Consider the following 25694-nt stretch of genomic DNA (forward strand, 5'->3'; position numbering starts at 1 on the left):
TTTGTTAAAATTAACCTGGCATTCAAAGCTGCATTTTCTATTTAATTTAACATCAATTCAATTTGAATAAGCCTGCACTGGTGAAAAGAAAACATCTTAACCAGATGGTTTGTAGCTGGTCCCAGCCTGATCTGTTGGCTGATTTTAAAGGATTTTTGGGCACTTTCAGCTAATCAAACTGGGTTACCAGCTGGCCACACAGCTAAACAATAGCTTATCCAGAAAAGACCAGAAAGAATCAGCTTAGTATTAGTATTTTTATTTTAAACTATATCTAGTACTATCTCAGGATGACCTTTTCATGGACCTCCATATTAAGGATTTAAGGGGCTGTTACTGATTTACTGTCATTGGCTTAAAAAAGATAAGTCAGGTTTGTATTATATATCTAATCTGCATGTACTGAAAATGTTGCTTGCTTGATATGGATATTATACTAATTTCTAAACCAGTAACATTTTATTATTCTGTCTCCAGACAGCAGCAGTAATTATAACTAAACCATATTTAATGATGCTAATGTGATTTTCGGAAAATTAGAAACAGAAACCATAGTCCCAGATGCCTTTATCTCCCCACCAGACCACATGGCCCTAACACACAGCTTACTTTCTGTATAGAGACAGGCACCACCCCCCAACTTCCCTTTCCTTGTTCTTTTTTTGCAAACCCACAACTCGAAGCTGGCATCCTCATTTTGCTTTCTTAAACTTCCAGGTTGTTGTAGACTAGTCTTAATATATGTTCTTGTCATTTTCTTACAATTCTTGTATTTGTTCATGTTATTTCCCTGTGTCATTCATTTCCTGATATCTCTAGCAGGCTTGGTCAAGCCAGCTCACATCCTGTTCTCCTTAGTGTAGTGAAAGCTTAGAAACTCTGGACACAAGCAAAGTAAAAAGGAAAATACTTTTATTATTTTAAATCATGTCCAGCTTCACTTGAATTGTTAGAATGGAACCAATGCAATGATTTTCGCAGCTAATGATTCTTAAAACGATTTTAGGGAAATTAAATTGCTTTTACAACTAAATGTAGCTATTTAAAGGCTAAATGCATTTAAATCACTTTCATTAAAATATAGCTAATGGAAAAAAAAACATGAAAAGGCTCAAAGGTCAGGATGATCCTTGTAGTTACTTTTAATTTACATTAAAATAAATGAATTGATTACTGAGAACATAAAAAGGATAGTCGTTCTGGGACTAAAAGGAAACATTTTTATTCGGCATATTTATAATTAATTGTCTTGTGGTATAAAAATAAAAAAGTATCTTTTTATCATTTGAAATACTCAGTAAAAGTGAAAAATACCATTTTAAAAACAATGTTTAATAAAATTTGTTGCAAATACATAAAAACACGGGAAACCCTAACCTGCAAATATTTAATTAAAAACTAAATAAATAACCCATCCAAGTCAGTCATATTTTTAATTAATTTTGTTATTTAATTTATGTAATATTTTAAAATAATTGTAGTCACATATTTATTAATTTACTAATTAATGCGTGAATGAATAAATAAAGAATCGTTTGTGTGTCTGGTTATATATTTCAATATACATTTATTAAATGTTTTAATATATTTATATCGTTTTTACCCAAAGGATACATGAATAAATATATATTGATGAAAAACGTTTAATACTGATTATATGTATTATGTATTTAAACCAATAATAAGCCTCATTAAGTTTATTGCAGCCTGTGGGTGTGAAATCATCGCGCTCCAAATAGTGCGCGCATTTTTCGTGAGCCCATTTCTCTTGGCTGTAAAAGTGCAGTCTGTCAACTGAAATGCAAATAGCCCTTCTGCGTGTATCTGTCTCGATACGTTATCTTCTTGTGGGGGTGGGTAGCGTGACCTACGGCTATCCAACTCAACTAAAATCCGTTTATGTGTAACGTTCACCAACGATCGTCGCCCCTGAATGATTGCTCAACATTCATCTCCGCCGCACCGTGAACACATGAGGAGAACGACACCCATAACGTTCACCAGTGCACTCATTTGGCGGCTCGTAGCGCCAAAGACCGTTTGTTTTGGCATCCCAGGGAAGTGGGTTTTACAACCGCTGTTTTTAAGCCCTTTTAGACAGTCATGTGATTGTAACGTAACCCGACCGGAAAACACCGACGACCATCGCCGCCAATGCTGCGTTTGAGAGGAACAGAGCAGCTGCGAGCCCAACGGACAAGTCCCCCGGTAACAGACAACAACTCGCCCAACTCCACACACTCAAGCGGAGGAAAGGTACGTGTGTGTTTACACCCATCCACTTTTATCATTTACTGCTTAATTTCTGTATCTGTTGATTTTCGTTTAGTTTATTTATTCGGTGACCACCCCTTCCCCCGTTTGTGTGTGTGTGTGTCCGTTTCACGAAGCTCCGTTTATTTTTGCTTCTCGTTCCTGATGCTCGCTAAGCTCCGTTCTGGGTTTATATCGCTGTTATTGTTGTGAATTTTCGGCTGCGTTCACGATAAGGTCGTTGGATCATGTGCTGATCGAGCAGGGAGCGTTTGCGCGTGATCGTATCAGTCATCGCATTTCAGTTTTTGACGGTTTATTTTCTATTTGCGAAGAAAAACAGATTGCGGAAGTGGTCGGTCTCTGCGGGAGATCTGTCCGTTCCACGTGTCTCCGTAGTGGGAGGAGCAAGTTTACAAACCCACAATGAGAACAAGTCGAAGCTGTGGCGAATGCTTTGGCTTAGACGTGTATCTCTGTTTGAGGAACTGCGAAGTTATATATATGTATAATATTTAGGTACCAGGAAACCCCTGTAAACCGTTTATAAATGTACGTGGATAAAATCTGTCATGTCACTGTTTGCATATTCCAACAAATTGAATGCTGGGTGACTCAATAAAGCTCCACTCAATAAGTTTATCTAATTAAAATCGTTTTGCACAAAAAGAATTTAACAGACTTTAATTATATTAGAAATTCTGACACATCAGTCTTACAGAAATGGCTGTTTTATTCTACTTCCTCATAAGTGCTGCCATGTTGACATCACATGACCACATGTAATGAACAGTAGTGGGCAACAGTCTTTCTGGAACTAAAAACCCCATGCTTTTTCTCCATATGGGAAATGATCTTTAACAATAACTTCTCTCAACTGTGAGCTGTTTTTTAATAAATAATCGTTATTTATTATATATACGCATCAGGTCAACAATGGAAATGTCCACCAGAGAATTGCTTTCAGAGAAATACTTAAGTATTTGCATTGCAATAAATAATAATAATTATCTATCTCACAATAGTTTCCCCCTTGGTTTTTAATTAAATGTCATTTTCAGTGCCTCAGTTCTTTCCCTTGTGGAATCCATTCAAATCAAAGTTCGAAATATTGTGATTCACCTCATAGCTGGTCAGTTTATTTAATAGCTTATTCTAGGATTGGATCCGACAGAGAAAAATGAACAAAATAAAAGAGAAAAAAAACTGCTTCGGTGTGAGCAGCAACATACTTCATACGTCCAGGCCAGTAGGTGTCAGTATATTCCAAAATCACGTGTGCGATTGGACGATTGAAAGGAGCTGGCTAAACTTGAACTATTGTTAAGAAATCCCTGTTTTGCAGTCTTTACGCACCGCTACGTGACATTGTAGGGAGTCTGTAGGCTTTGTGGGCTTGTAGACCGTTCTCTACTCGAGGGGTTAAGAGGAAGTAGCCTCAGGAATGCTGCCTGAAGAGCGAGTCATGTGATACAAAGCCTGTGATTGACCTTTAGGGTAATGGACATTCAAGGCATAGAGGCTGCTGAGCTGGTTCTGGTAGACAAGGGTTAATAACCTCGGGGTTCAGTGTTCAAAGGTTGCCTCAGATGTTTGGCCCTTGGCTGGATCTGACTGCTCTTTTGGGACCCTGTTGTCAGGGTTACAATGTTGAGATCTCATGGTAGTTTGACTGTTTTTATGCTGTCTAACCAGTTAGTTGTCTTAAATAAAATCAGAATCAAGTCTTATTCAGATAATATACTTGTGTTTTCTCCTCTGTTATTTTTCGCTCCAGAATAAAAAGAAGAAAAAAAAATGATTATTTGTTATTGGATTATTAGAGGTCTCAAATATTTGAAGATATATCTTGGGAGAATATAAAAAACCCCACTCCATTTAGAGTCATTCTGTTTGTAAATGTCTTGAATGCATAATCAACAAAGCCTTCCTTCAGCTTGATCAATAGGAATTGCTTAGTCTTAAATATGAGTGGGAAGTAGATTTGCCAGTATAAAGAACATAGCAAAATAAATGAAATGCTGTGCCTTAAAAGCTCTGTATGGACTGCTTTAAAAGCACTGTAATTAAATCATATCACTTAAAGTAACTGCACACCTTCCCAACAAGCAACACAGTTCATTTTAGTTGCACAAATCATGGGGGGAAGGGCTGTGTGCCAAAGTGTTAGACTTGGGGTTAAAAATGTAAACAAACCCATAAGGAGAAATAGTAGCCTACTATTTATAATATTCATATTCTAAATGTATCATAGAATTTAGCTTATTGTTTGGTTTTACAGTGTTGGATTCATATTTTCGGCGGTTCACTGCTGTTTAAGTCCGTATCAACAGACAACTTAACAGCCTTCTTTCACTCAGTCTTTTTTTTGTGCATTGTGGTCTGTAGTAGACAGGAAGTTGACTGTCATCTCTGGCCCTTTCTGTGTAGGTGGAAGTATGGAGTTGGCCAATCATGGTCTTATCCTTCTGCAGCAGCTCAACGCACAGAGGGAGTTTGGCTTCCTGTGTGACTGCACGGTCGCCATCGGCGATGTCTTTTTCAAAGCACACAAGGCCGTACTGGCTGCATTCTCAAACTACTTCAGAATGCTATTTATACACCAGGACAGGTAACCGCTTTATGCGTGATTTTTAAAGTCCATTTTGTGCTTGAACTCCGGTTGTGTTGATATGGTAAGCTGGTAATAATTATTATATCTAATAAATGGCCAATATTAAAGGGATAATTCACCCAAAAATGAAAATTCTGTCATTAATCAATCACCCTCATGTCATTCCAAAGCTGTAAGACATTTGTTCATCTTCGGAAGACAAATTAAGATATTTTTGATGAAATCCGAGAGTTCTTTGCTCCTGCATAGACAGCAATGCAACTGAGATGTTCCCAGACCCAGAAATGTAGTAAGGACATCGTTAAAATAGTCCATGTGACATCAGTGGTTCAACTGTAATTTTACGAAGCTACTAGAATGCTTTTTGTGTGCAAAGAAAACTAAAATAATGACTTTATTCAATATTTCTGATGTATCATGATGCATGCACGTGCTTTTCTCTGCACGTAAACATCGCATGTGCGTGGTGCTGCTGATGTAGAACATGTTGTGATACTCTCCAAAATGGCACTAGGGTGATCTGGAGGAGAAGAATTGTTGAATAAAGTTGTCATTTTGTTTTTTTGCGCACAAAGTATTCTCGTAGCTTCGTAAAGTAACGGTTGAACCACTGATGTCACATGGATTATTTTAATGATGTCCTTACTACTTTCTGTGCCTTGATCATGGAAGTAGCCTTACTGTCTATGGACATGTTTTATATCCTCAGACTGAAAGCAATCATAGTGTGAAGTAGGGGTGTGCGATATATATCGTCTGTGATTAATATCACAATTGTTGTTTAAATGATGTGCTATTTGACATTGAGAATTTTGCAAAAAACATTCAAAACACACCCTCAGAGTGCAGGAATACGTTACGTGAAGTCTAGACTAGTGCGCGTGCGTGGAGTGTGTTCTTTCACTGCACTTTCACTCATGGGGGCAGAAAATGTATATAGGCTATTTTGTACCACTTCATATAGCCTAGTTAATAAATTTCACACGAAGAATAACGAAAAATAACACTCCAATCAAATGACCATGATTACAATTGTGAGATATTTTTTTTTTTTATTTATTTATTTTTTTACAACAGTTCAATAAACAAGGTTAATTAAGAGACTTGCGTTTTAGACACCGTATTTCCTGTTTTTGCTTTATTTCGACAACAAAAATCACCCCAAACACAGCCACAGCACTGTTTTGCGTCTCTGAGCAACATTAGAGCGTTCTGTTCCTGAATGAATCAACTGTTTGAATGATTCGGTTCAATCGCTGACTCTCTTATTAACAGTTACTTGCTGCCACCTGCTGGCGATTTTTATTTTCACATTCAAAGTATCTTTTATTATTTAAATTTCAAATATGGTATTTAATGTTTTGTGTTTAATATCAAAACATGATTTATGCATTTGTTATTGCAGGTTAAATGCATTCATGTCTTGCATTAAACCGTGTGTAAATGCATCTAAATGCCACTTCAGATGCAGCTTCTGTGTTTCCTCTGTATTGTAAAGATGAATTTTGTTGATACTGATTTCATTTGCTTGGTAACAGCCCAAAAGTTTCAAACACTGAAAGTGGGGGTGGGGGGGAAATCTCATTGTGAAATAATTGCTTTCTCTAGATCATGTTGGCCACAGGTATTGGCGCCCAATTATTGCAATGTCCTTTTCCCAAGATAACAGCTCTTGAGTTTTCTCATAATGTCTGAAGAGTTTGGAGAACACCTGATAAGTGATCAGAGACCATTCCTTCATCCAGAATATCTCCAGATCCTTCAGATTCCCAGCTCCATGTTGGTGCTTCTTCGCTTCAGTTCACCCCACTCATTTTCTACAGGGTTCAGGTCAGAGGACTGGGACTGCCATGGCAAAAGCTTCATTTTTGTGTTTGGTGACACATTTTTGGAGATGGTCCTCACTGCAGAACACAAGATCCAGGGGGTGGAGTTGGATCTAGATCCAACTCCTCCCACCTTACATAGACCTAAACCTACTCGTCTCCACCCCCTGATCCATAAACCTACCCATCTCCACCCCTAAACCTACCAATCTCCACCCCCTGGATGTGGATCCAACTCCGCACCCTGGATCTTTTGTTCTGCAGTGAGGGGCTACTGCATTTTGTGTTGATTTTGATGTTTGTTATTGATTATTGTCCTGATGGAAGATCCAACCATGGCCCATTATAAGATTTCTAACAGAGACAGTCAGGTATAGTTGTTTTTATTTTTATTTTTTAAATCCCTGTTTGTACTAACAGCTGGTAGGTTTGCTGCCAAAAAGCTCTTTCTCTCTTTATTTTTTTAATTTATTTTTAAATAAAGTTTCATCTGACCATAGAAGCCAGTGCCATTTGAAGTTCCAACTGAATATTCTGGAGTTTGTTTTTGGATGAGCGAGGAGAATTTTTGTGAAACCCTCCCAAACAACGTGGTGATGTAGAGGCTGTTTGTTTTTTTGTTTTTTGTTTTTTAGGCTTTCTGACCCCAAGACTCAACTAATCTGCAATTCTCCAGCTGTGATCCTTGGAGAGTCTTTGGCCACCCAAACTCTCCTTCTCACTGTGCATTAGGACGATATAGACACATCCTCTTCCAGGCAGATTTGTAACCTTTTTAGTTGATTTGGAGCCTCTTAATTATTGCCCTGATGGTGGACATGGGGATTTTCAATGCTTTAGCTCTTTTCTTACAGCCACTTTCTATTTTGTGAAGCTCAACAATCTTGTTTTGCACATCAGAGCTATATTCTTTGGTTTTACTCCTTGTGATGGATGATTAAGGGAATTTGGACTTTGTGTTCCTCATATTTATAATCCTGTGGAACAGGAAGTCATGGCTGGACAATTTCATGCTCCTAGTCACCCTGGTGTGCTAAAAAATGTAAATATGAATGGGAATATACTTCAGAGATATTTTACTCACAAGAATTTCTAGGGTTGCCAATAATTGTGGCCAACATGCATTGGAGAAAAACATGAGAAAAAATCATGAGATTTGTTTTACAATAGTTTCAATTGTTTTAGTTCAACGGTAGGTTAGAATTTTGTGAATTGTTTTGAATGAAAGCTCAAAAGGATAAACCATGCAGATTTATTTTCACAGCCGCCTTTGCTCATATTTACCGAGGGTGCCAATAGTAGTGGAGGGCACTGTAACTGACACAAACAGATGGAGTTATTGATTATATGTATTTTTTTTTCTCTATCTATCTGTCTATCTAATTTCTCTATTTTGTTTTCGAAGGGTAATTTGTCATGAAAATGTGCTCTAATAAGCTAAATGGGTATTAAATCACTTTTATATAATAAACATTGGTTTTCAACATTGAATCTGTTTCTTTATCCTCTCAACCAGTGACTGTGTTCGCTTAAAGCCTGCTGACATTCAGCCCGACATCTTCAGCTACCTCCTCAATCTGATGTACACCGGAAAACTGGCGACGCAGCTTATCGACCCGGCTCGCCTGGAGCAGGGCGTCAAGTTCCTCCATGCGTACCCTCTCATTCAGGAGGCAAGTCTGGCAAGCCATGCTGCTCAGGCACATCCTGAGGTCAGCCTTCCCCTGTCATCCTCTCTTTATGGCATTCAGATATCAGACCAACAGGCCACGCTCCCAAACCGCCTCTCGGCGAGAACGCATCTCTCTTCGCCGTTCGACTTGGAAGGTGGCGGTATGCTTGATGGGAAGTGCGTTACCACAAACAAAGCTACCTCACTGACGAGGCCTGTATCCAAGCACAGGCAAGCTCTGTCAGAAGCAGAGGTAGAAGCGTCGGCGAGCATCAGTCAGTTTATGAGGGAAGGTGGCGAGATGGAAACATCTGCAGGTGAGGCCCCGTCTTGCTCCCTGAGCGCCAACACCATTCTGCATGTGAAGCCCAGCATCATGAGAAGAAGTTCCTCTTTGAGGAAGCATTATACGTGCCACGTCTGCGGGGGCCGCTTTACCCAGCGAGGAGCCTTACGAGAGCACCTGCTTCTTCACACCCAGGCTATGCTCCCCCTGGTGTTAGAGTCTGTCGGTGCAGCTTCCCCAATGCTGACTGGAGGTGCCGCCACGCCAGAGGTGGAGGAAGTCCTCCGAAGCAGCGAAGCTGGCGCAGCCACTCCCATCATCGTGGACGCTGCTAGTGACAGCGAGCAACATCTATACTCCAAAGACTCGCCACATCCTGAAACCGCCATGCCTGTCCCGAGCCTGTGCACGGCTCAGCCCCAGGCGGACACGCCACCGCCGTCCGATATCGCTGATATCGACAACCTAGAGGGTGCGGCTGACATGGAGCGGGAAGTGAAGCGGAGGAAATATGAGTGCTCCACTTGTGGCCGCAAGTTCATCCAGAAGAGCCACTGGAGAGAGCACATGTACATCCATACGGGAAAGCCGTACCGCTGTAGCGCCTGCGGCAAGAGCTTCTGTCGGGCCAACCAGGCGGCGCGGCATGTTTGCATGAATCTGGGCTCGGAGCCAGCGTACACCATGGTGGACCGACAGAGCATGGAGCTGTGTGCCGCGGACGACTCCAGCCAAATGGAGGCGCTGTTTCTCGGCTCTTCTGGTAGACCGTACAAATGCAATGTGTGTGAAATGACCTTTTCCAGCCCCAATGAGGTGATCAAGCACCTGTGCTTCAACCAGGGTGTGCTTTCGGGCGCAGTGGCTGCAGAAATGGGCATCAGTGGGCTGAACAGTGACAGCCTGGCCAAAGACGAAGGCTCGGATTCATCCAACGGTGGGCCATTGGTAACGCCCATCAAAACTGAGGAAGTCTTTGTGGAATAGCTTCACATTCATCCACTTCAGAGTATTGTTTTTTAAAAAATTGTATTACATTTGTGGGTAAATTATGATCAGAAGTTAAGCTACAGATGGAAAATTCTGTTATACTGTTTCTTTTTTCTGGGAATTTTACTTCTACTGAAAAGTTCTACTTTCTGCTTTTTTTTTGTTGTTTTTAACACTCACGCATTCATTTACTATATTTATAACAGATTCACAGTAGGTTTAGTCCAACACGTCAAATTCCTGCTTCATTCTGTATTATTTTCAAGGGTGTTATTGGTTACTCGGGTCATTTGTAGTTTGTGTTGCGGTTAAAGCTCTTCCTCTGCCTAACGGTCTACAGGAAAAGGATGTAGTGAACTGCTGAAATCCTGCGTTTGTCACAGTGCAGATCAGACGTAGACCTCATTAGGTTGGATTTGTAACTCGATGGAATATTTAATATATTAAAGCCACAAAATGATTAGTTCATGGGTACAACACCAAAATTTCTTTTGAAAATGAAAAGAAATGTCATTTTCTGAGCAGCTAAATGTGGGTCCTGGTTTAGGATGAGTATTCACTACCTCAACCGGTTTCAGACATGCAATATCAGACTTACCTGAAATTTGCATCAAAGGGTCGAGGATCAAAGTCAACTTTATCTTCCAGTGCCTCCGAGGAGTTACACAGATCTCAAAGTTTTTCTTTCTGACGCTGTTTCTAATTTCTCATTACATGCTTTGTTAGCAAGAGCAAGGTGTAATTGTAGATAACCTTCATGCAGTGCCAGATTACCTGTCGAACATCACTTATATTGTTAATGTGACCCACGCCACGATATATTTGCCTAATTATCCACTTTTGTCAGTTTGTTACAGTGCTTTTTTCGTGCCAATGCCACCTAAATGATAAACGTCCCTGCTGTTAAATTGGTTGGTGGCAGCAGCTCATCACCAATCTGAGTGTTGCTCTCATTGTGGTTCAACATGTTTACAGTTGTGCTGTGTGTTTAGTTAAAGTTGTTCCTGTGTGTGAATTTAGAAAACACTGTGGCCAATCGTACACCTGTATATAACATTGCTTGAAGGGAGATATTTCTGTCACTGTTTGCCAACTTAGTTTTGCCATGAAATGATTTGCTTGAATATGCTCTTAAATTCCTTATTTTTGAGTTTTATATAACTTTTCTAATTTTATGTACAGTGCTTTATTTACAAAGAATTTTATAATCTCAGAGGTTGTATATTGTTCAATGTATTTACTGTAGAATATTATCCATTATAGTGTAGCACAAGTGTGTGTTTGTTTGTCATCTCTGCATTGGCTGTCTTTGTTTTAATGAAACTGACAGCGAGGTCATGCTGTAAAAGCACTGATTTCTACTAAAGATCCCTGACTACTTTTATCAATATACTTGTGCTACATCAGGAAACGTCTGTCATTTACAGCCAGGGTGATTTACATTCAGTGCTAAATATTTCTTCCATCTTTCTCTTTGTAAAGACCTTGTAGGAATTTATTGTAAGAGCACTGTGAGTTAAGTTACTACTGAATAGTTAATTAGAGCCCAGGAATGACCATTTGCTTCATTTTGTTACAAGGATGGGGTTTTTTTTAAACTGTAATGTTAATTTTTCTTATTTGTAATCATACATCAGGCGATGTCATGCCTTTTTTCCTGTAGTGTTGTTACAACTCTTTATTATTTGTACATATGCAAGTTGTTACTCTTTGAGACAGTTTTAGGGAGGAAGGGGTAAAGTGCCCCCTCACACGCACAAACCCCAAAGCCAAGGCAAGCATACTGTGATCTCTCGCTCCTCAGGAACATGAAGAGTTGTCTCTGGAAAAAATACTTCCTTTGCATTTTCATTGTGAATAACGATAATAAATCCTTATGTTTTTGAAATGTGTGTTTAGTTCCTTAATATACACCACTGTTCAAAAGCTTGGGTTAAGTTTTTATTTTTATTTTTTTATGAGCCACAAGATGGCACCATTGGGTTTTTTACGTGGTGCCTCTACACAATTTAATGAACTGTAACTCTGCTTAAATATTACTAGCATTTATCTTATGCCAATTCAGTTATACTTAGTTTGCATTTTCTCTATCCCCACAACACTTAGCAATACACACAAACAGAACAGACGGCAATGAAAAGGCGAGCTTGATTTACACTAGCTTTATTTGAATGAAATATAGACATGATTTTGAATCCATACTATTAACAGCTTGAAGAATACAAAAAGAGGTGAGGCTCATGCTACTGGTATATAACATTCCTTAATGCTTTCATTGGTTATTTGTTAATATTACAATATGACTTAAGGTACACAGGTATACAATTTGTACAAATGTTAAAGGAGCTTCACAGTAGACTGTATTATAAAAAGCTAAGAAAAGAATGTGAGTGAGCTGTTCATTCAAAGCGTGACTAGTAGCAAAGCTGTTTTTATTTTATTTTTTTATTCAAGATAATGCACCCTGTGCAGTCTGTCATTTGCAGGCTTTCTGAACGTTAACCAGTACACATTTCGACTGCTCGAATTTTGGCATATGTATTTTCATTAAAAAAAACAAAAAAAAAAACTCTTTGTTAGAGTTCAAAGACCTGATTTTACTTGTACTAAATTTTCCTTTACGATTTGCCACCATCTTCATCCAAATACACAACTGCCACTCATTTACATTTGATTTTGAAATGCTTTCCTTTAAACCCTGTCTGCATGTATGGCTATAATATACTCATTTCAAAGAGACTGACAATAAGGCATCTACCACGTCTTTCAAAGAAATAACAGTCCTTGATACAGAGATTAGGAATGCGAAAACTATTCTATACTATATTTCTGAATACCCACATATCTGTGAATTAAAACCACGCGTAGCCTGTGTTGGAGAGTTTACCAATACATGGCATTAATACAATTCTCCTCGCACAATTATCTCACAATTTTCTTTTAACCTCAGGTGCATTTTTGGTGTTGAAACATGCATTCGCTAAGGCTGTTAAACAGTGATGTGCACATGTACGTTGAGGACAATAACATGTCCTTTTCTAAACGTTCCCTAGTCATGCAGGCGTTTGTTATCATCGTGATCATCTATTTTCACAGGGTACCACTAAAAGCAAATCAAATTGAACATCAGACTCTTAAAATCTCAAATGTCACACATTAATGGTGAAATCATTCATCGTGATTGTACATGATAAATATACATAACAAAAAGAACATTTCACAGTAAGGGACAAAGAAGTGGTATATCTACAGTGAGAATGGAGATGATAATGGCTGGATATTGTGTTTCAGAGTTCACTGAATTTTACCTCATTTTCACATTACAGCCACAGCACATTATGCACATTTTCATTTGCTATAGCTATAGCGGGTGTATCTGTACCATGTTTGTTAAAATTACTCGTCTAAGTATTTTGTAGTTTTACACCAGCATGATAATGATTTAAATGGTTGTTTTAGACGGTTTGAGAGGGTTGAGAGAATATGTTAGATATAAATACAATATACAAAAAACAACCCTCCTACTGCAACACCACAGACACACATACGCTCAGACAAGAACCACACATAGATAAACTCTCCATTCGACAGACTGCTGACAACTAATAAAAAAAGAAAATGTTCATCACAAAAAGTTACAGGTGGGAAAATGGCATCTGATGCAGTTTGGCAAAATACAGGAAATTGGGAGTAGGGGACATCCCTCAATGAGTCCAGTGAGGCGAGAGACCTCGTGATATGGCAGCTGAGAGTTATGGGGAATTTGGAAAAAGGGTAAGAGGGATGAATGGATGGATTAAAAGAGAAAGAGAGAAGGGAGATTGGCCTAGAGTCTCTTGCTCTGGGAGTTGGTACAGAGCACCGTCTCTTAGTGTCCTCCATGGCTGCCACTCACTTCTTGCTTTCCGGAAAGCTCTGTGCCCCAGTCATGTGACCACTTTTTACATGCAGACTGCAAGACAAAAAGGAAAATGGTGAGGAAAAAGAACAATTCTAGCACATCAGCATTTTGTTTGCAATATGTTACTCATGAACGATGCTAATTCTGCTAATGCTAATTCAAATGCTATTTCAAAACTGCAATATGCACTCTTTTCTCACAGCTCTTTAATCAATTAGGATGACAAGCTACTATCCTATTATGATACTTTGCCACCCATTATTTCACATTAATGGCTCTTTCCATCTGCACTGCATCTTCTGTGCCTCCAACCACTGTCTTGCTCTGTTTGTATGACTCAGCACAAGTAACCAAGGCAAAGGGGGCACAGAGAGAGAGAGAGAGAGAGAGAGAAGAGAGTGAGCAGTGCACCAAAGCTCATGCTGTGATGCTATATTTCACCAGCCTCTGCTCTACTGCAGTGCTGCATTAGCACTCATCAAACATTTATCAGACACACCCAGGTCTCTTCTCTCATCCCCTTCCTTCTTTTGGTCACGCTTTACATTAGGGCACTTGTTTTTTTGTTTGTTTGTTTTTTTTTTAAAGCAAATGCGAATAACCATTTTAAACCATAATATGTGTCATGAGGATAATGTTTACATGTCTTTGACAGGTCAGACTAATACAATAATTCATCTTTTTAAAATATCATGTAAACACAGTCGTACTAACAGACTTAGTAATGCAAGCATAGCTTGGCTTCGTTAAGCATGTAAAAATATTAATCTAACTACAATTGGCCTCAGCACTGTGCACATCCTCCGAAAGACAGGTAGCGTGCAACATGCATTTAACCCTTCAAATATATGTTTATTTATTTTAATCAAATATTTAAAGGACAGATGAAGACTGTAGTTTGACTACACAAAAACGTGATGTACACTCTCAGAAATAAAGGTACAAAAGCTGTCACTGGGGCGGTACCTTTTCAAAAGGTACACTTTTGTACCTATTAGGTTCAAATATGTACACTTTAAGTACTAATATGTACCTTTAAAGTACCAAAATGGACCCTTTAGGTACAAACATGTACCTTTGAAAAGGTACCACCCCAGTGACAGCTTTTGTACCTTTATTTCTGAGAGTGTAGCTCAATTATAACTGCATGTGTAAATCTACTAACTGTAATGTAGTATTACCCTTCAAATGTTATAAGCCAGTATTCTATAATAAGAATTTCTTGGGAAAACTGGCATGAAGTACTAAATGAAGTACTGTATAAGACTATTTAACTCTCCAAGGCTTCAACTACTGAAAAAAATAAATCTTGCAATTAAGTATTATTCTCTCTGCTCATATGCTGATATGACACTTCTAAGGGTTGTATTTGATCATACAGTGTATCTTATCAGATGAATTGGTTCTCTAACTACATATTGAAGGCTTTGATGAGTGGAAGAGAGTAAGAGAGTCCATTAGGGAGGGGGTGGGGAATTATACTCGGTCTTTCACCACAAGTTCATCTCTCTTCACACGGCTTCCCTTTAAGACCCAGCATACAAAGTGAAGGGTCAGGCAGCGGCATTCCTGCTTTGATATCGAAGGTCCCTTGGTTACTGGTACATGGAACAAAAGCTTTTTCATCTCTCCAAATGGAAATCTACCCCTAATAAAATTAAGATCCATTGAGATTTTTAAAAGAGCACCATGCAAAAACTGTGATAAGGAATGTGGAACTTTCTTTGATGGACAAAACTACCTTTAGAAATGTTGTTATATTTTTTATATAACTGCTTTGCTTTACGTTTATAAAAATAAAAATAAAATGATCAGTTTCATTAAATTAATAAAGGCTAACCTGCTCATGACACTGTGTGAACCTCTGAGGAGACTGGCTCGATCTCATTCCCGACCTCCTCCATCACCTCCTCCACTGCAATGGCATTTGCTGTCTTCTCAGTAGCGGTCTCCAGTTTGGCAGGTACATTTTTAGCATCTGTCTTTTGACAGTCTGGATCTCTTGACTCTCCCTGGTTTGTCGTGTCCTGTGTTGAAACCTCCGTTTGAGGTTCTTCCAAGTCTTTTTGAGGCTTTTCTTCTACTGATTCCTGGCCCTCTGAACTTTCTTCTTTCATGTTTGTCTCAGTGTTTTGAACAGGTACATCATCTGCATTTATGACATTTATGACACCAACATTAAATTCCTGTGCAGTCTCAATCTGTGCCTCCAGTGCCATTTGACACTGCTCAGCCACAATCTGGTCTTGAATTGCATCTATAACAGATGTTTCTGTCATCTTTTCTCCTGGTATGGCTTCTGAAACCTCTGAAGCTTGTGTCTCTTGCTGGATTTCTGTTGGCACTTCCTTGGGGCGTGATTCAACTTGACTTTTTCCTTCTTCACTTTCTGTTGTCCCGCTAAGCTTTTTCTCTTCTGCTTGCTTAAGTTCGACTTCACTTTTTGTTACCTCTGTTTCATGATGCACATCTTCCACAGAGACTGTGGCAACCTCCTCATTTTGAGGTTGGATTTCATCTGTGATAGAAACCGTGACTGTTTCTGTAATCAGGATGGTGCCGTTGACTGTTTTCATTGGTTTCTCAGTAACAATGCGAGTTTGTTCATCATCATCTTTGATCTCTGATGCATCAGGTGCTTTTGGCTTCTCTGGGCTTGTTTCTAGTGGAGCTTTTTCCTCCGAAACGACTTCTGTTGAGGTTTTTTCCTCAATCATTCCAGAAACCACTGGGGCCTCTTCAAATTTGACATCGACTGATGTGGTACAGCTTTCTACCTTCTCAGTAGACACTTTTTGTTCTGCATGTGCCTCAGCAAGGTTCTCTACAACATTTTGAATGACCTCTTGCACAATAACACTGCTCTGTTTCTCAATTATTTCTGCTTCTGTTACTAAGGTTGCCTGGATCACTTCAGTCTCTTCTTTCACATTCTCAATAACTTCTTCAACCACCACACTATCTTTCGTTGAGGTTACTTTTAAGCTTCTCTCAACAGCTTCTTGAGTAGAGCTAACCTCAGCATCATTCACTTTAACCTGGATTTTGTGGTCATCTGCGGGAAGAGCAAGAAGAACCTTTTCCATAACAGTTTCACAAGTTAGATCTGCTGAATAGGATTCTGTTGTCTCAGATGTTGAGCTTGTAACACAAACAGTCTCTTTGATGACTGCAAATTCTTCAGTGGCAGCTACAATAGGAATGGGATCTTCTGTAGACCCAGCAGTTTGAGAAGCAGGCACCTCTGGAAGGGTTGCCATGACCTCCTCTGTTACAGCCATGGAAACTCCCTCCACAGACGCTACCTCAACTGTGGCTTTAGCTTCATTAACATCCTCCAGTTCTTGCACTTTCTCACCTTCAGCAACAGCAACTTCAGTGACTTCTACAGTTTGGGCACAGACCGACTCTTCAACAGTTGGTTCCACAGGACCTGCAGCCACAACCTGAGGGGATTTTTCTGCCACCACCGGCTCTTCAAGAAACTCTGGTTCCTGTTGTACAGCATTGATGAGCGCTACTTTGACTGCTGCTACTTCTTGGAGAGCAGTCACAGTCTCAGCTTCAGGTGTCTCCTTTATCTCTTCAAACTGTGCTTTCTCCTCAACTGCATTTTCTTTGAGCTCTGTCTGACCTCCACTCATCTGAGCCTCATGAACCTCATCCTCAGCCATACTGGCCTGTTCAGGCTCCTGTGTTTTGTCTTCAACAGCCAACTCTGTGACAAGCACCTGGCTAACAATTGTTACCGACTCCACCGAAGGCTTCTGAGTGAGGCTTTCTTCTACCACCACCTTTATTTCACTAGTGTCAAGGCCAGTGCAAACAGTAGTTGCCTCTGTTTTCTCATGTGCAACCAAAACTGTTTTCTCTTCCTTGATAGCTGACTCGACCAAAAGAGCATCAGTGGTGACTGCAACTACTTCTTCCTGTTCCTTAGTCATGGTGAAAGCCATGGCACTTGTGGTAACACTGATAGTTTCCACAGCTTCTTGTAGTACTACATCGGCCTTCTTCTCTACACCATCACCTGGGACAGGAGTTGTCTCACCTGATGTAACTGGTGATGCTGTAACACGGGATGCAGCAGAAACCATTTCAGTCTCCTCTACTTGTTCAAGGGCCGTAACAGCTTCTGAAGTAAGCTCAATAATGTCTTCTGCAATAGTGTTATCAGTCGATTTGGGTGTGGCAGCTGTGTCTCCTTCTTCGGGTATGTCACTCAACTGCTTTCCCTCTGTCTCATCCTCAACATTTTCCACAGTGGTTGAGATCCAAGATGGTGATCTATCCTCAGCTGAGGTTTTTGCCTGGGTGACTAGTGCAGATTCTTGCTTCACTTCCTCTGTCTTAACCGCAACTTCTGCAGCTGGTTCATTGTCATATTCTGAAAGAGGGACCACAGCTGGAGTGTCAGAATCATCCTCTGCAGAGCCAATGTCAGAAGAGATCTGCTCTTGTTTACCATCAGATTTCTTCTTCCTGCGTGGAATCAGTTTCCTCAAAGAGAAAGAGGATTCTTCTTTGGGGGCTTCACTGTCAGAGGTTGTATGTTCGGCACCCGAGGCTTCATCAGACTTGTCTTCTGCTTTAGGTTTCTTTCTGTGGGTTACCAGCCTCTTGAAAGATTCCCAGGTAGACACAAGTTCTTCTTCTGGTTCAGGTGAAGAAGCCAAATTCTCATGATCAGCTTCACCAGAGCTTACAAGAGGGGACTCAGCGGTCTTTGTCTGCTCTTCTCCTGACTGCTGCACTTCTTCCTCAATCTTAGGTTCTTCATCATCAGAATCAGAAATCTTTCTGGCCCTTTTTTTAGCTGACCCCACGCAAATAAGGGCTTCCCAGGACACAGATGTATCCATTTTTCTTTTTGGTTCCTCTGCAGCTGGTTCAGGCTTTTCAACTTTTGGCTCAGCCTTTGATTCAGCCTGTGACTCTTCTTTAGACTCAGATGGTACCTCTTCAGAAGGTTTAGGCTCATCAGTTTTCTCATCAAATACAGCACTCTCAGTTGAAGATAGGGTAGAAGATTTGGGTTTGTCTCCAGGTGCTTCATCTTCGCTCTCAGAAGGCCTTTTGACACGTTTTTTTGGAGTGACTAGTTTTTTGAAAGAGGACCAAGGTAAAATTCCATCTTTCTTCTTCTCACTGTCAGAAGTGACTGGTTCACCCTCAGTCTCTGCAGCTTGAGCCACCTCAGCTTGAGCCACCTCGGCTTGAGCCACCTCAGCTTGAGCCACCTCAGCTTGAGGTACCTCCCCTACAAGATGCTCACCAGATTCTTCTGGAGAAGATGCTCCGCTGTCAGGTTTCTGGGGCTCAGCTGACTCAGTGGATGACTGGATGTTTTCAACAACTGGTTCACTTGATTCTGTCTGCTTTGACTCTGCTTCTTTTTTATTCTTCTGCTTTTTGGATGACAGCTTTTTTAGCCCTGCTCCTGTAAACAGCTTCTTAAGTGGGCTTCCCTGAGCCTTGGATTTCTCCTGAGATGACAGGATTTCAGCTTCAGTTGTCGCTGCTTCTGAAACATCTGGCTTGTCACTTGTTGGTTTTGAATCATCGGTGGGTTGAGCTTCAACAGCAGTTTCAGCAGCTGGAGCTTCAGCAGTCTCAGTCTGAGTCAGAGTTTCAGCTTCACTTGTAGCCTCAGCTTCTACTTTAAGTTCTTGTGGCTCTTCCGTCTCAGTGGAAGTTGTTTCAGTTGTCATTTCAGCTTTAGTGTCAGCCTTTTCTGAAGGTTTCTCTATCTGCTCACCCTCAGATGGTTCTTTCTCTGCATCCACTTTAGGTTCCTCTGTACCCTCAATAACACCCTCTACTGTCTCCTCAGTTTCCTTAATGTCCTCCTCTGCAGACTTTTCCTTGACCTGTTCCTCATCTTTGGGCTTTTTGAAGCTTGCCTTCTTCCGCAGGTTAGAAAAGATTCCCTGAGTGAAAAATCTCTTAAAGGGACTCTGTGTCTCTTGAGAGGGTGGACTTGTGGGCGATTCAGCTGGCGCTTCTGGGTCTGGTTCTTTCTCTGATATTGTCCCCATTTCTTCACCAGATTTTTCAGTCACCTCCTCACTGACCTTTTCATCAGTCTCTGATGGGGCATCAACTACAGTTTGGTCTGCTGGTTCTTCTGCCTTATCAGTCACCTCTTCAGTCGTGGCCTCTTGCTCTTTTTCTGTAGTTTCTGGTGATTTGTCTTCCATAGATTTGTCTTCCTCTGTTGCAGATTCCTCTTTCTTTTCCTCAGAAGTTTCATCTGCACCACTCTCTGCTTCCTTCACTGTCAGCAGTTGCACAGGCTCAGTCTTCTCATTCTTGTCTTTCTTCAGTGTGAACTTGAATCCAACGAAACGGAAGATCTTCTTGAAGCCCACCTCATTGGCCTCCTCTTGTTTTTCCTCTACTGCCTTCTCTTCTGTGGTTGTAATTTCATCTGCATTTGCAGAATCGTCTCCTTTCTCTCCATTAACCTGAGGGGCAACCTCTTCTTGATGAACCTCAATTGTTTCAGGGCTGTCTTCTTTTTGGGTGATGGTTTCCGTCTGGCCAACTGTAACGAAAAATACGCAAAGTTTTAGTAAAGTTTTTAGTATATTTATTTCAATTACAGTATTTCAAGTTACCCAAGTTCACACTTATGAAATAGCATAAATCAACTCATCATCATTCATTAAATATCATAACACTCATAAAGTCTTATAAAACTAATTTGTCTCTAATGGATAGCCAGTTCTCAACAGGACTAAGAGTAGAAAAACAAGTTAAGAGTTATAAAAGCAAAATACATGATCTAATGATATAATTATTTCAAGATGGAGGGCTGTGGCAATTGAAGGAAATCAGAGCCACATTTCTAGAAAACCTGCAAAAACATTTTCACCCCTGTACAGATTTAATCAGGCATATGATGGCAATTTGATATTAAGTTTATATTTTCTGGTCTCTTTCTTGTGAGCACCAACAAAAAAATTATAAGCTAGGGAATGATGACAATATTTAACATCAAGGCAACCAGGGGAAATTTCCATTTTGTAAGCTTCACAGTTATGCAGGCTATGTTGCCAAACGTTTGGACTATGAAATTGACCTTATTTAATAAAGCACAGCAAACATGTCTTCATTAAGCCTGTATATCTGCCCAGTTCTTAAGCTTCCAAAGACAAAATGAAATAAAATTGCAACAGGTGGGATAAACAAGAGAACAAACACTCATAATGTCTCGAATTCCCCCCTTGCCTATCTGTGTTTTGACAAGAGTGGGTTGGTTTTGAGGGTGTGGGGCTAGGAAGAGGGAGTCGAGTTCGCATGTAGTGTGAGCCTCCTAGAGGCCCAGTTTTCCTTTGACATCCAACCTAGCAAGGGACTGTTCACATCTGGCTCTGCTTGCTCTTGCTCTGGGGTCTGAAACCCACCCAGTGACTTTAAAAACAAATTCCAAGCATTTTTAATGCATGGATATCACATTACTTGGATTCCTATACACTTGTATGACACAGGCCGAGATAAAGGGGCAACAAACCATTTATCTACCAAAACAACTAAAGCCAGGGATCAAAATGATTTATAAATTGTTCTAGAATGATTTCTTTTTTATGTGACTGGTGAAGTCTTGGACTGATTACCCTAACCTTGAAAATAACAGGAATGGCCTATATTTACGGCCTGCCATCATATCAGATTCTTAGGACAACAGACAGTCATTAAAATAAAATATTGATGCGCTTTATGCTGTTGTGGTCACTCGCTTACATTTATCAGTCCATTTTTTGTTGGTTTAAAACAAAAAAGAAGCTCTGTGTTTTCAATGTATGCTTTAAATTTAGTGAAGAACAAACCAAATCCCACAGTTCAATGTGGTACAGGGATGAAATGGCATCCCCATCCCCCTACAATAGAACAAACCATCCCCCCCACAGACCAAACCAAATTCTAAACTTCAGCTTAGGAAGACTGTATTGTGTTGTCCTCTTTGTCTCACAATGGGCCCCTGGTTTTTTCCTGCTTTGGCTAAAAGGGGTGGGGGGCCCACACTATTGTCCATCCTGAAACTTAAACTACCATGATGAAAATCCTTGTTGTAAAATGGGAAAAGGGCATTATGGGAAGCCATATAGAATGACAGATAGAACTTTCTCAGTCTTGGTGATATGGAAGACTGATTAGCAAAACAATTAGCAATTCTTGTAGTTTAAACATTCCCGGTTGTGCAGATGTGTTCGAAAAAATGTAAAGTTGGGATCAAAATGTCAGAGTAGTATAGTAATTAGGCAAACATTTAGAAAGAGACCCGCAAATACAATTAAACTAAAAACCTGCCATAAAAAAATGACATTATTTGACAAACATCTCCTTTGGGTACATTCCAGGAGGTTTCTTCTTACACTGTAGTAATGTTTTAACTATGAAGGACACACATTTTTATGCAAAAAGACACACTGCTGTTGCCTCACACAGCTGGAGACAGGGAGGCACTGTATATGTGCAAATGTATTTTTACACGAGTATGAAAGACAAAATGGGTCAAAGGCTTGGTGAAACCACCAGTCGCCCTACATTTGCCTTTGTCTCAATGGTGGCTCAGACTGGGGAAACTCGAGCCAAGGAATTTGATAGCGTGTCTGTTGTGGCTGTTAAAGTGTGGAACTGTGGGTGAGCATTTTGGAATGGGTGGGAGCAAATGCCATCTGAAATCACAGTGGTGTGATAGTCTAGAAAGACGGGGGAGGGGTGGATGTTTGTTGAGATGGGTCTGAGGTAATGGTCAACAATCCCCTACCCCTTGCTGTTACATGCAAATACAGGCTGTTCATTAGTGAAGTCTGTGAGTTTAGGGAAGTTACAGGAAGAATCAGCAGCAGACTGACTGTCGGACCCCTACCAGGCCAACTACCCCACCTCCCACACTAAATAACTACACTTTAGTGATTCCCTTTGACATAGATGTAAATCAAGAAACAATCCAGATTCCATTACTTTTACTATCAATATCCACTTTTGGAAGTGGGTAGTGGTGAATAAGTAAACCTGCAATGTTCTGCATACATGAAATTTAAGCCAGTTGGAAAAAAGGAAAAAATGGATTAAACGGACATAAACATAAATATAAGTACATCCGCACAAAATCCTAATAAACATTCCCAGCTAATCAAAACACTCTCTGAAGTCATGTGCAGCAGGTAATCAATTCCATACACCCACACCACCTCTCGAGAACCCTGACTAAGATCTGAGGGGCTTAAAAAGTCATTAAAATTCCTAAAAAGAAGGACATCTGAGACCACTGAAGCCCATCAGATCTGAACATTTCCAAGAATTCTATACAGTACATGTATAAAACCACCAACTGTACTGTTTTCTCATACTACATGAGATAAATCCTTCTAAGGTTCAGGTTGGTCTCCCATACTTAAACGTTAATGCTTCACATTAACAGACTACAGATATGACTTCACTACTCTAAGCATCACTGTCAAAAAAACACTGAAACTTTTAAGGAATCCTTGGTGTTTCATATGTTCTAAGGCTTAATGAAATGCAAAATATTTAAACACATACACACAAGAATGCGGAGATATATAAGTGAAAGCAATTAATTACTTACAATTAAATATTTTCTCATAAAAACAGATATTAAACAGTATTTAACAACATTGCCCTCTATGATGCCACAAGCAACAGATCAGGCAAACGATATTTGAATTTGTCCACAAATTTAACTGATTACTGAATAACAGATTTGTAATTTAACCCAATAATAGTAATAATCAAAATGTCAAGAATTTCCTACACAAACCACCTTAATTATTACTTCCCCCCACTGTCCCCTAATAACCATGATATGCCTCAACTTCATCAAGTCATAGATTTAAGATGCATCTTACCTGTTAGAGTTATTGTCCCAAGCATTTCAGAAACTTTTGCAATTACTTTCAGAAAAAAAAAGAAAAAGTATTGCTGTTTAACTTTCGCTGACAGTGATGCCTTTTGAACTCCCTTCTTGTAAAAGTCTTGCTTCCTCTTAGACTACGATCAGCTGATAGGCTTTAAGGCTACACTCGTTTCCCTCTCTTTCTCTGTCCTGTGAGCTTGTGTTGAAGCCAGGCGTCTCCTCTTCTGAGTTTCTGGGTGAGAATGAGGGGAACGGGTGGGTAACACACATTTCAACAGACACTGACACATGTCCTATGTGGGACCACCCCACCCATTCCCCCCCAAACCCCCCACTCCTCCTCCTCCTCCACAGCTTTTCAGCTGTTCTCTGACCCTCTCTACTGAATGAGTTTCCGTCTTCCTTCCCCCTCCACCTACTCACTCAAACTCTAACATTTCTTTACACAACTTTTTCTTTCCCTGTTCAAAATGACAGAAATTGTCAAGACATAGTTAAAATATGCATGTTTGTGTGTGTGTGTGTGTGTGTGTGTGTGTGTGAAGGGAGGGAAAATTACTCAAGTTATCAAAGGCATTTCTGTACATGATGTTAAACAGAGCTCCATCTCCCCTTCCCCTCTCTCGTCCAAGGCAGCAGATCAATATGACACATAAAATGTACAAGGGTGAAATGAGGACCTTCACAATATGTTCTCCTGCATCTTATCTCTCTGCTGCTTCTCCCTCTGACTCTACCAAGCTCACTCTTTGTATCTCCTCTCAGTCCATGGGCCTAAATACCAACCAAAACTGTTTCACATTTTTGTTTTTTAATTTTATTGCCATTGCTTTGACAAACCTGTCACAAAAACAAGAAGACAACACATCATGATTTCATTATTTACAGTTTAGTGGCTTACTGTGGTGAATACTCCACATACAGTATAGTCACATACTGTATATTGTCACATAGAGTTTTGGACAATAAAAAAGATTTTTAACACAATCTAATTTACACCATACATGGTGTTGCAGTATCTTGTAGCCATCAAGAGAAACTGTATAACTCCTCTTTATTTAAAAAAGCCAATTTTACCTACATTAGTGAATTTTGGACCTGCGTGTCAACATATGCTGACCTTCTGTTATTTTAAAATACATTTAATAAAATGATCTGTTCTTGTTTTTAATTGAAAAGTTAGCAAATAAAGTGACTTTCTATTTCAAATTTGCTTCCCAGACTAGCTAGTGGAATGCTAATGTAATGAGGCTGGCACTCTACAGTGCTAATGGTTCGTCCAAAGTGTAAACTGAGGCAGCTTATTTCATTCACGTTTTGCTGAAGGAGGATGGCTGAAGAATACCAGTGAGATTCCTCAGCATACAAGGGTCTAATCAGACATCTCGCACCTTGCCATTGTTCTCATGGAATGTGTGAATTCCAGCTAAAATCTTCTTCTAAGTGGGTGATAACAACTCTAATCTAGTTTGGTCTGGATCTGGTTAAGATTGGTATTTTCTCTGTCCTAACTAAACCAAAAGCTCTTTCTGTATTAGTCACTTTACCACAACATTAGTTGTACTCAAATTATTTGATTGCTATGTTATTGTGATGTTTTAAGTTACTGGACTGCAGTGCTAGACATTAAGTCTTTGGGTGCAAAGCTAGAGGGGACAAGTAGGGCAAATTCTTCTTGAATAGCCGTCCTCAGACTTTATTGTGATCTATAGTAACAGACAGAGACATGGGGCACAGATCAGAGGGATTTGATATATGGGAAAGGCTTTTTGCCCCCAGTGACTCCATAGGAGTGGAATTCAATAAGCACATACTCTCTCACACTAAAGACAGTGTGAGTCACTCCCTTCCTACTGTAATGGACATTCCTCAAAAGAGGAAGCTTGTACTCTACTTCTTCCTGAATGCATCACTTATAAGCTGAGTCATATTTGAGGATTTGGCCATGAAGACAACTAACACAGATGGCCTATTCCAGTCTGATGTGGTAAGATGTGATAAAATACCAACAGCTAATCACAGTCATGGTGAAACTGATACCCAGAACGACATCCATGTTATCTCTTGCATCAGGGAAACGTGATCAAACACAGAAGCGTGAGCAGTTGGTGGTCTGTTTTGGCTGGGAACATGTGGAAGTGGGCTTCCCGCTGGCCTGGGGGCTTGCAGGGGATGCTGCGACATCATTGCAGACCCCAACTCACACACGTACGCACACACTTCCACATACACACGCCCTCATCTGTGCACGCATTGCTTGGGCCAG

General features: G+C 40.1%; 2 protein-coding genes across 3 annotated transcripts in view; one reads left to right on the forward strand and one right to left on the reverse strand.

Moving 5' to 3' along the window:
• Positions 1–1674: 1674 nt before the first annotated feature.
• zbtb2b (zinc finger and BTB domain containing 2b) lies at positions 1675–11529 on the forward strand. Its single transcript, XM_058755023.1, has 3 exons — positions 1675–2256; positions 4684–4864; positions 8210–11529. The coding sequence occupies exons 2-3, from the start codon at positions 4692–4694 to the stop codon at positions 9636–9638; spliced, it is 1602 nt and encodes a 533-aa protein (XP_058611006.1). The 5' UTR covers positions 1675–2256; positions 4684–4691; the 3' UTR covers positions 9639–11529.
• A 259-nt stretch (positions 11530–11788) lies between these two features.
• The window catches only part of akap12b (A kinase (PRKA) anchor protein 12b), a 38681-nt gene continuing 24775 nt past the window's right edge, over positions 11789–25694 (reverse strand). Inside the window, exons 1-3 of one of the 2 annotated variants that reach the window (XM_058755022.1) lie at positions 23421–23687; positions 15383–20089; positions 11789–13593 (exon numbers count right to left, since the gene is read on the reverse strand). In XM_058755022.1, coding sequence (XP_058611005.1) covers positions 15387–20089; positions 23421–23445 — 4728 coding nt within the window. In that variant the 5' untranslated portion in view covers positions 23446–23687 and the 3' untranslated portion in view covers positions 11789–13593; positions 15383–15386. Of the gene's footprint in view, positions 13594–15382; positions 20090–23420; positions 23688–25694 lie in introns of those variants that run through there. The other variant, XM_058755021.1, reaches the window with a different exon arrangement.

This window comes from Onychostoma macrolepis, chromosome 20 (assembly GCF_012432095.1).
Source record: "Onychostoma macrolepis isolate SWU-2019 chromosome 20, ASM1243209v1, whole genome shotgun sequence".
NCBI lineage: Eukaryota > Metazoa > Chordata > Actinopteri > Cypriniformes > Cyprinidae > Onychostoma > Onychostoma macrolepis.

Coding starts and splice junctions, on each gene's coding strand:
- zbtb2b (XM_058755023.1), top strand. CDS start 4,692: ATGGAGTTGGCCAATCATGGTCTTATCCTTCTGCAGCAGCTCAACGCA. Junction 4,865..8,209: donor CTATTTATACACCAGGACAG/GTAACCGCTTTA, acceptor CCTCTCAACCAG/TGACTGTGTTCGCTTAAAGC.